This window comes from Tenrec ecaudatus, chromosome 4 (assembly GCF_050624435.1).
Source record: "Tenrec ecaudatus isolate mTenEca1 chromosome 4, mTenEca1.hap1, whole genome shotgun sequence".
Taxonomy (NCBI): Eukaryota; Metazoa; Chordata; class Mammalia; order Afrosoricida; family Tenrecidae; genus Tenrec; species Tenrec ecaudatus.
Window position 1 is genome coordinate 21,266,794 of NC_134533.1, and position 12,103 is coordinate 21,278,896.

Below are 12,103 nucleotides of genomic sequence, written 5' to 3' on the forward strand. Positions count from 1 at the left end.
ACCAACATCAGAACCAGACTCTGACTTGCTCTGGCTTTCTCCTTTTGGCATCCCAAGGACGTGATTTGTTTTCAAAATCATGTTGTTGGAGTTAACATATCATCCCGTAGTTCAGTCACATCAAGCAGTTTGTACAATTGCTACCACAATCAGTTTCTTTTTCCTTCCTGAATTCTTTGACATCGGATCCCTTTTATGCCCATCACCAACATTGTAGCCCCCCCGCGCCCCAAACTCTTATTCTACTTGCTGTCCCTATACTTTCATCAATCCTGGGTTTCATATACTGAAAAACATATAGCAAAAATTCAAGTGTGACCCCCCCAATGATAACACATCTGAGATAAACCCCAGAATGGACAAACAAAAAATATAGAAAATGTTGCAAACCAGATCAGGCTTAATGTGCATCACAGAGATCACCTGCCAAGATTGTAACCATTCAGGTCAGCTTTATCCGTTGATTTTCTATTGTCATCTCTCCAGTGTACTCTGTTTTGTAACCTTTTCTCTCCCATCCCTCTATTATGGATAGAGGGAAATCACCAGAGGCTTATTTCTTATGTAGACCCCACAAATGTGTTTTGGGTTACCTCTGTCATCCATAGGCTTCTGCAAAATGAATTTTCACACGTTAGACTCTGATACTATTCCCTCCTTTGACTTTGGATTATATAATTTCTAATATTTCAATGGCTGAAGCTGGTGTGATTTTTCCATGTTGCCTTCGTTGACATCTCTCTTGGAAATAAGCATCAAGTGCCTGATATTTAAGAATAATTTATCCACTGAAATTGAGTGGAGTCTAACTTATCACAACCCTATTCTAGCCAGTATATGTGGAATTTTGAAAGGAGAAAATCTTACTGAAATCTCCCATCATTTTTGCAACTAATTTCTACAAATGTGCCCCCATCTGAAATCATGGCATGGATTCCTGCCCACAAGAGGGGGAAAAAACACTTTAAGTGTGCATAATTCATTTTCTTTGTTGGAAGTGGAATGTATAGAAAGGAAAATAGCAATTTTTGTTTTCTTGTGTTTATGAACTTAATGAACTTCACAGATTTTTCTCATCTATTTTCCAGTATATTTTGGTAGAAAATGGCAGGAAGTGATCTTGCACATTCTATCCCAGTTCACAAAGCTCAGAAAATCATCTATTGTGAAAAAACAAAGGTGATCTTGGGGGCGATGTTCCCGTCTTCCGTTTGTCCTAGTGAAACAGCCTGCTCTGGTGAAGGGCAAACAATTTTACAGAGTATGAATGCTCAAAAAACACCTGAAAGCATGCAATTTGCATGGGGCAATGCAGAGGACTAAATTAAACACCACGGACATCCGCTTCTTTCTCTATGTGCCTTCCTAAATTTTGGGTAATTCAAAGAGTGTGAGATGCCCTTAGTTCACTTTACAAAGTGCATCAATATGATATTTAAGTCATGAAGATCTTTATTTATTTATTTATTTATTCATTTACCTTTTATTAGGGGCTCATAGAACTCTTAACACAGTGTGTGTATATATATATATATATATATTATATATATATATATACACACACACATACATCAATTGTATAAAGCACATCGCACATTCTTTGCCCTAATCATTTTCAAAGCATTTGCTCTCCACTTAAGCCCTTTGCATCAGGTCCTCTTATTTTTTCCCCTCTCTTCCCGCTCCCCCTCCCTCATGAGCCCTTGATAATTTATAGATTGTTATTTTGTCATATCTTGCCCTATCCGTAGTCTCCCTTCCCCACCCCCCCTTCTCTGCCGTCCATCTCCCAGGGAGGAGGTCACAAGTGGATCCTTGTAGTCAGTTCCCTCTTTCCATCCCACTCACCCTCCACTCTCCCAGCATTGCCCCTCACATCCCTGGTTCTGAAGGTATCGTCCACCCTGGATTCCCTGTGCCTCCAGCTCCCATATATACCAGTGTACAACCTATGCCCAATCCAGTCCTGCAAGGTAGAATTCGGATCACTGTAGTTGGGGGGAGGTTAAGCATCTAGGATCTGGGGGAAAGCTGTGTTCTTCATCGGTATTACATCGCACCCTGACTGACCCATCTCCTCTCTTAAACCCCTCTGTGAGGGGATCTCCAGTTGCCGACAAATGGGCTTTGGGTCTCCACTCTGCACTTCCCCCTTCATTCACTATGGTATATATATACCATATATGTGTGATATATATACCTATATATACATACCATTATATATATATATATAAATATTTGGCATGATGCCTTATACCTGGTCCCTTTGGCACCTTGTGATCACACAGGCTGGTGTGCTTCTTCCATGTGGCCTTTATTGCTCATGAAGATCTTTTAACTTAAGTTATAAATCAGTCCTGTGGAGATGGTACATCATCAAATCAAATTTTGACTCATAGCAACCGATGGCACACAATAAAACTGCCTGATAGAGTTTAATAAATAATAATATTCATGGGAATAGATCACCAGGTTTTCTCTCAGGGAGCCACTGGTAGAGTCAAATCATTGATCTGGGTAGAAGCTAAACATGTAACTATTGTGCTCCTAAGGTTTCTAAATAACTGAGATATAGCTTTATATGATTGTAGGGGAAAGATATACATCATCCAACTTGAAATTACAGTTTCTGGAATATACTACATAGAGATTTGGTATTGTTGCTAGTTACCATGAGTCGGCGCCAAATCACATTAAGTTTATGTACAACAGAATGAAACATAATTGGTTATGGTGATATCAGAATTACAGAATAGTATCCATGATAAAATCATATTGCATTGCATACTTTGTTCAATGTAAATATTTAATATTTACAACACTTCTGACTGTTAGAGCATTGCTTTATTTTTATTTAAATGGGAACCTCAAATATGAAAGACTTAGAACTTGTTTCAATCTATGAAGGTGTCTCAGCAAGACATAAGGGACCTTCAAATGGTTCATAAATGATATGTGTTTTGAGAAAATTATGCATGGACTTTCAAAATTTTTCACTGAAATAAACTCATTTTAACTTGTTATAAAAAAGACTTTGAAGTAGACTATCAGATTAATCATTAGGTTGCTTGCAGGATTGGTGTTTCAAACTTACCAGCAATTCCATGAGAGAAATATGATGTCTGCTGGTGTGAAAATTTACAGTCTCAGAAAAATCTATGGAACAACTCTGCTTTGTCTTACAAGGTCTGTGTCAGTTGGAATTGACTTGATGTGGGTGACTGGGAACCTTATTGTAGCATGTCTGAATGGAATGCAGTTTGAGGCACTGAGGATAAGACATCAGTTTGTAAAGAGCTCCTATCAGAGCAACATGAATCCTGCTACAACGGAACCAAGAACAGACACCCAATTTAGGATTCCCTTTGAGTGAAAGAATGGTGAAATCAGTGATACTTTACAAAATTTTATTGTGACATGCCCCGAAGAAATCACCAGCAGTTTAAAAATGGAAGGGACAAAATGATGCTGGACAGGAAGCCTGTAGTGGCAAATTATCCACATTAATTCCCAAGGGAAAATGAACTTGGTGTGCGCCGTAGAAAAGGAGGACTGTGATTAACAGTGTAAAAGGAAAGGATATCACAGAAGTCTCAAATAGTTCAGCTTACACAATTCTGACTAAAAAATTAAAGTTGAGCAAATTTTCTTTTCAATGCGCTCAAAACCCTTGCACCCAGATCAGATACACACAAGAGGAGATATGTCATTGGAAATTATAATCAAGATTTTGAACAATTTCTTGGAAGCCTTGTCATAGAAGATAAAGTACAGCTTTACCTGACTGAGAATGGAGACAAATTTCAATGAAAGCAGTTATTATCAAGATGTGGAAGTAGTGTAGTCCAAGCAGATGCACACTGATCAAGAGTAAAGTTCATGACAACAGTATTGAGGGATGCTCAAGGTATTTTGCTTGTTAACTTTCTGGAAACCCAACAGCTAATACATAGGTTAACTGAATCTGCACCTATCAACAACAAAAGAACACTAATATGTGCTAATGATGTGCTTTGAGAAAGTTAGCCAAAACTTCAGCCGGAAATTGACCAGGCAAATGTCACCAAAAAATTTCCACCAAGACAATGGTCTTGCTCCTTGTGAAAGTTTCTATGGGAAATCATTAGGCACCAACCTATAGTCCTGATTTGTCTCTTTCCCACTTGTTTTGTTTCCTAATAAAAAAAAATTCTCAAAGGCACCCATTTCCTGTAAAAGAAATCATATTAATGTGGTTAAATCCCCAGGTTTTTTAAGAATAGACTAAATGACTCATAAAATTGATTCCAAATGTGTCTTAACATTGAAGCCGCTTATGGTATAAAATAAAATTTGTATATATTTTATTGTTATCATTTACATCCATATTTCCCTATAAACCTTTTCAAGTCCTCTTGTATATTTTTCTTAAAGCAGGGTAATACTCAAAAACTTTGCAATCTTTATAATCTGTGCTGATAAAATGCAGCAATTTCCACTCTGTCTAACACCCAAAATGACCCTGAGAGTCACATGAAGAGACCAAGAAAAATAAAGCAGAAGATGAGAATGGCCAATAAGTCTTCTCCTTTTAGGGACTGAAACTTTGCTGACATCACACCACCCCTCTGTCCTTGCTGCACTGGTCAATATTGGTGACGCATCGGGCAAAGAATATCATTTCCAAGGGCATCATTTTTGTTCAGACAGCTTGTCTCGGCACCATACTTTCCTCATGGCATTCTTCATGTCTTTGTTTCTTAGTGTGTAGATGAAAGGGTTGAACATGGGGGCAATCATAGTGTAAAACAGGGCAAAAACCTTGTCATCGCTGACAGAATCGGCTGTAGGGACATAGGTGAAGATGAGGGGCAAGAAGAACATGAACACCACAGTGATGTGTGAGCCACAGGTGGAGAGAGCTTTACGGCGGCCCTCAGAGGAAGGAGCCCTCAGGGTGGACAGGATGATGATGTAAGAAATAACCAAGGCAACGAAGGTCAAAATGGCCAATATTCCAGTGGTGGTGATGACGATTATCACCAGTAGCCTGGTGTCAGTGCAGGCCAGCTTCAGCAATGGAAATACATCACAGAAAAAATGGTCTATCTTATTGGGTCCACAGAAAGGAAGCTCGATAATAATCAATACATGTATTAAGGAATGAACAAATGCTCCAACGATAGAAGCCATCACCAGAGCATAGCACACCTTTGTGCTCATGATGACCATGTAGTGAAGGGGTCTGCAGATGGCTGCATAGCGGTCATAGGCCATAGCCACCAAAATGAAAATCTCAGTGGCACCGAAGAAGTGGGCATAAAACATCTGGGCCATACAATTCTTGTAGGAGATGGTTTTCTGCTGGACCAGCAAGTCTGTGATAAATTTGGGGGCCACTGTGGAGGTGAAGCAGACATCCATGAAGGACAAGTAGCTGAGGAAAAAGTACATGGGCTGCTCACGGAGGTGGCTGCCTTTTATAGTTATAAGAATGAGCAAGTTTCCTGAGAGAATAGCAAAATAGCACAGTGAGAATAATACAAAGCAGGCAGCCTTTGCATCCCCATCATCACTGAGAAGTCCCATGAGGATAAATTCTGTGATGTTTTCTTGTCCCATGGTTCCTGTTGGGTTGACAGTTTAGAAAAGGTTAATATGCTGGACACACTCGAATTATGTATAATTGTTTATTAATTCTTCTTAAAGGCATGCATTGTCTATGTTCTTCTTTTTCAACTATGATTCTCTCACTCTAAAGGATGCAAAAATGAACTTTAAATGTATACGAATTCTACATAAAGGGTAATTCATTAATGTACAAGTAATAGAAATAATGACACAAATTAATAATGGAAAGTGTGATAAATTTTAAGTTTGTACACATATATGAGCAACAGGGTGAATACTTGAAAAATGAAACATTCATAGTCAAGTGTATTGATAGGCGCAAGTTCAGTGTTAAATCTCAGACATGAATAATTTGTGCTGCATATACATAGCAATGAAGTTACCTTGTTCTTCATGGGCAAGGTGGACACTATATATTCTCAGCCCTTACCGAGGACTAGGAGTGTGCAACTGTAAAATTTGAAGGATGTTGTTATAGCTCAATCAGCTCATCATTTTATATATTCAACCTCTTGGTGTACAACCTAAAAATAGTGCCTTTAGTACCTTTGCACAAATGATCACATAACTGCAATAAATTATATCAAGGGTTGGGGAAGCAACAAGTAAAATGTTGGAGAAAGGGTCTCTCCCATGTGTGGATTCACCAAGACAGCTATGGTTTTCTGGAATTTGCCTTTTCTTGACAAATGATCTCACCTTTCATCAGAAATTTGAGCACTTCTTTTTTATGGGGCACATTTTACAAACCGATTACATCCACAGTTCCTTCTTCGCTTTATCTATTTAACCCCTTTCTATCTCTGTGAGAAGAACAATTTTCTGCGCTTACCACACCCACTACACACTCAAGTACTGGAATGCTCTTTTCTGGAATGATGTATTAATTTGTTGCATTACACTGCATCTGTTATTTCCTTTCAGTAGTATTGTGAACTAGTCTGTGTCAGTAAGCTGCTAAGCTCAGTTTAGCTTTATAAAAATATAGTGCTCCCCACCCCCATATTTGTTTCAATTTGTCATGATGGTTTTAAGAGGAAAGGCCAGCAGTTGAACAGTATCTTTTCTTTTGCAAGATTCCCCATGAATTGTTTCTGAAGATAAATAAAAAATGCGCATGTGGCATAGTGGTTTCAAGTTTGGCTGCAATCTTCTTGGTCAGCAGTTCTAAGCCACCAGCAGCTCTATGGAGGAAAAGACTGGGCTTTCTACTCCAGCAAACACTCACAGTATGGGGAAGCCCACAGAGCACCTCTATGAATCAGCATAGACTCAATGGCAGTCCAAACACATAGAGATGTTGAGTCTGATTCCAGAGTGTTCATAGATTTTAGATTTGAAGTCTATGTACGGACTCCAAGTTCACCCTGTGACTGAACGGCTAGCAAAATATCTGGAAGTATCAGTGTCACAGAAGTAAAAGTCCAATTGCAGCTGTCCTTAGCATCAAGGAAATAAGTTTTTAACAAAAGTGCAAATATGCTTCTATCTGTAAGTCTTCTATCTCAGCCTTCAAAATAGAATCTTATTCTTGAATAATTAAAAAAAGTACTAAGCCTTCATAGAATCAAGGAAATACAAATTAAACAGTAGAATATTCACAATTTTTGAAAAAATCAGGCTATATCAAATTTTGAAAGAAACTATGTATAGTTTCTCTATATAGCTTCTACCAGTACCTATTTCCTGATAAATGCACTGAAAATAAAATGTAGAAAGAAAGCTTTGCCTCTAAGGAATACAGTTTTGAGCAAATGGAATTTTATTACTATAAGTATTTTCATTTTTCTATTGGTTTATATTATAAAATTATACCTGTAATCAAAGTTAATTAAAAATTCTTCAATTTTTAAATTTGTAAGAGGGGTGCATTGCATAATATATTAAATATAATTCAAAAAAGAACAATTATAATTCAGTGAATATTTTAATAATTTTGTGTTCCTTAGTCAACATATCATTTCTTCAATTACTTTACTAAATATATACCTAGATGTTCTATCTTAGCCATTAATATTGAATTAATTGCCATTACTAAAATTTCAGATACATATAAAATGATAACAAACAAAACAAAAATGATAACAGCTGAAAACACCTATTAGCAATCTATTCTTATTAGCAACATTCTACAATGTTATTAGCAAAACTATAATAATATATTGATTACATAAATAGGTACTATTTTTTCACTTTGGACATGTATTTCCTCATTAATAAATGATGAAGCATAGACTTCATAGATTCTCCTTGTCACAAGGAACTAATATTTTTAAATTCAGTGACTTATTAAATCATATAAACTTATCAAAATGATCAATTAGTATTTCAAGAGCTTTCTTAGTATTCTTATTCTTTTTGCTTGCATTTTTCTATCATTTGCTAATGTTTTCGTATATAATGCTTTTCAGCATTGCTTTCCTATCTGGAGTAAAAATGTCCCACAATTTTTCTTAATCCCCAGTCCAAGCATCACACAGGCCGACTTTAGGAACCAGAATTTCAACAAGCCTTCTCCTGTCCTATTTTCCATTAGAATGAGTTTCGTTAATTTATCTAGCAAACTGAGACTCCCAAATGCTAACCAGAATTAGAAGACTAAAGATTACAAAAGAATAGCTAACAACCAGATACACTATCAGTGCATTCATGGAAAATATATTTCAAAAAGTGACTCCATGGCTATTTAAAGAGATGTCTTTAACTGCATAGAGGCACGCAGAATCACTAAATAAACCAGAGCAAAGCAAAGAGGAGAGTAGGCTGGAGGAACAGGGAAATAACTCACTCATTTGCTGTCATCTAATTCCAGTTCAGTCTGTGGAGGGATATTCTTGACTTTTGAACTCATGACAGCACATGGGCAAAATACAGTTTCCACTGAAATAATAACTACAACTCTGACAGAAAATAGCAATGAGAAACGTCATGTTTGATGTCTAGCTTTCAAATTACATTTAAACTTGATAGACCCAAATGCTAACTCTGCTTAGTCACCAGGAGAATAACAATTGTTATATCTGTCTTAACTCCCGATAAAATGACTTTAAAAAAAACGAAACTGTCAGATGTAATCCAGTCGCTTGTCCTGGCTTTCTTCCTGGCGATACAACAATGTGAAGCCAGGTCCATTTTGTAGGATCAATGGGTCTGGACTCCTGGAGAAGTTCAGCTGAAAGCTTTGGGAGGAGTATTTAAAGGCACTTCAGGGACAGGAGAGGACTCCTGGGGGCAGTCCCTTTCCTCACTGCTGGACAAGGTCGGTTAAAAAAAAACAAAAAAAAATCTGCTTCTCCATCTTCTTGTTTAACTTACTAATTGTTTTGCCTTTCCATATGCAAATTTTAAATTCTTTTAAATTATTTCCAATACATAATGTCACATCTTTAATATATGCTTATGATTAATGACAAAAAATTAATGCCTATTTCTTTCCATGGACTCCTTATATTTAAAATTATTTCTCTGCCTCCACTTCCAAGGACAATAGTTTAATATTAAAGTTATTTTGCTTTTCTATTTTAATTAAGACCAAGCTTAAGTGTGTTTGTATTTTTATTTTCCATAGAGATGCTGGTGAATATGAGGGAGGCCATTTGTGATTCAATGGTACAATTCTTGCCTTCCACAAAGGAGATTGTGTTGATTCTTGGCCAATGCACCACATACCACCCTTCTCTGGAAGCTTGTGTGTGCTCTGATCCTGAAATTGTTACAGGGGAACTTTTAAGCAATATTTGATCTGTTATGTACGGGGACTGACTAGGTAGCAGCAAACAACAAATTCAAGCAAATTAAGGGATAATGGTCACAATCAAACAACACCTAGTTTAGTGAAATAATTTAAGTTTAATATGGAAGAAAATTTTCAGAAGAATCTTCTGAAGCCCAAAGGGTCAGATTTTGTTTTTGTTAATCCCGAATCTGGATGATTCCATTTGTGATATTTGGACCCAGTTAAATTTAATTGTTGTAATGTTGGCAAAAGAATACTGAAAATGCAATGACAAAAAATTGATCTTAGCAAATAAAATATGATTAGGTAAATATGTTTACTCCCTTCTTCTCTCTCAGTGCCATCTTGTTAATTCTGACTTAGAGTGAAAATATTTTATTAACTAGTGAAAAATGTAGGTTCAGTAGTAACAGTCCATGCTAAGCCAACATTCTGAGCTGTGAATGTTTGAGCTCTTCCCTTGTAAACACAGTAGTTTCTACCAAGGATGGAATCTGACCAGTCATTCCATACAACAGTCCATGATCTACATTTAATCTATTGTGTTCAACTGTACTCAACGTTCTTCCAATATCCTCTCTGGAATTCCAACTAGGAAACCTAATCTAGGCAGAAGGGAGAAGGGAGATGGGAACAACTCATAGAATTCAAGAAAGAATACGTCTTAAGAAGCGACCTTGAAAATCATAGAAGATATTTTAAGAAAAACAACCCCCCAAAAAATGTAGTTCAAGTACAAGAAGGCTAAAGAAAAGACAAAAGAACAAGAAGACAAATTGTATACGAACTCACAGAATACAAGGGATGCTGTGTCCTGACATATGGATACCTTCCTAGTGTTTCCCGCAGTCCATTAGTACTAATTTGACTAACATGATTTTCAAAAATAAAATGATCAGTGTTCTCTTTTGAGCTTGACTGAAATCATATTACTTCCAAAATAACAACTGTGATTTTATTATGACGTGTAAGAAGTAATATATAACTGTGTCCCCCATTCTTTCATAATACCAGCAAGGGCGTGGAGAACTATTTTAGTGCTAAAAGTCATAGGCATAAAGACAATGTTAGATTGCTTGGGATGAAGGGTGAAGTAAGAACCTTCAAGAACTTAACAACTACAGCAAAAATCAACCCAATGCCACTGATTAGATTCCAACTCACAGTGACCCTGTAGGCCAGGCCAGAATCTCACCATAGGACTTCCCTGGCTGTAATCTTGAGGAAAGCAAATTGATTTCTCTCATGGGTTCCACGTACTGATGACCTCTCAGTTAACAGCCAAGCTCTAACAATTTTGACATAAGGACTAGATGACCACTAACAATAAAAATTAATGCCTTTATTTTTCAAATTCTGATTTGAGTTGAATTGTAAGAAAGATAAAGTCACTACTATATATAAATATAGAGATAATTTAATACTCTAAATATATTTAGAATATATATAGAGTTCATATGTATTTAATTAAAAATATATAATATTAATACTCTCAATTATTAAAAGAAAAATAAAGTCATAAAAATAAATTATTAAAAGAAAAATAAAGTCAGAAAAATTAAATCACTACCACATATATATACAAAAAGAGAGAGAGAGGGGACAGGAGAGAGAGACTAGAAATCCCTCATTGATATAAATTCAAATAATCAGAGAAGGTGTGTTGTAACAAAAATAATTAGACACTAGCATTGGTTGTTGATAAGTGCCAAAAATCATTTCGGACCCGCAGCGACCTTATGCCCAACAGAAGGAAACATTCCCTGCTCCTGACTATCTTCCCAATTGTTTCAGTTCTTGGGTCCATTGTTGCACCCACTGTGTCAGTCCGTCTCATTGAGGGCCTCCCTCTTTCAGGCGCCTCTCCACCTTAGCAAACACGAAGCCCTTCTCCAGGAACTAGCCCAAACACCTTTCCCAAAATATCAAAAAGGAAGTCTCGCCATCCTTTCTTCCCAAACAGATAGGTTCGTCTATTCAGCAACCCATGGTACTTTGAACATTCTTCTCCAACACCACAATGAAAATGGAGGAAGGCTTGTTTCCAAGCTGCCACATGAAGATGACAGCTTGCTTGCTGAAAGTGAGGACATGAACATTTGTGGGTGAAGTTCGAGCATTGCAGACTTCAGGATAGATTACAACAATGTAAAGAAGATCAAAATCTTCACGAGACCAATAGCCAACACCATGGCAAATGGAGAAAAGCTTGAAGTTCCTAAGGATTTCTCTTGCTTGGATCCACAATCAATGCTCATGGAAGCAGCCGTCAAGAGAGCAAAAGATGTATTGCACTAGGTAAGTCTCCTGCACAAGACATATTTAGAGTGTTAAAAATTAAGCATGTTACTTGGAGAAATTAGGTGCCCTTGACCCAATCCAGAGTGTTTTCCCTGGCCTTATATGCATGTGAAAGATGGACATTGAATAAGGAAGACCAAACAGAATCAATGCATTTGAATGTTGGTGCTGGAGAAGACTAGACAAGGATAGCAAAACTTCATCTTACATACTTTGTACATATTGCCAGGATATCAGCTACTGGAAAAAGACATCATGTTTGGTAAAGTGGAGGATCAGTGAAAAAGAGGAAGGCCCCCAAGCACATGGATGGGTAGAGTGGCTACAACAATAGGCTCAGGCAGACGAACACGTGGGAGGTCGCACAGGACTGAGCAGTGTTTCTATTGTACAGAGTTGCTATGGGTTGGAGCCAAATTGATGGCACCTAACAACTAAAGCAGAAATCTGTTTGCT

General features: G+C 37.1%; 1 protein-coding gene across 1 annotated transcript; it reads right to left on the minus strand.

Annotated features, from left to right (window-relative positions):
* Positions 1-4,671: 4,671 nt before the first annotated feature.
* LOC142446522 (olfactory receptor 4P4-like) lies at positions 4,672-5,601 on the minus strand. The gene has a single exon (XM_075548270.1). It carries the CDS (start codon positions 5,599-5,601, stop codon positions 4,672-4,674), a length of 930 nt encoding a protein of 309 aa, XP_075404385.1.
* Between the last annotated feature and the right edge of the window lie 6,502 nt (positions 5,602-12,103).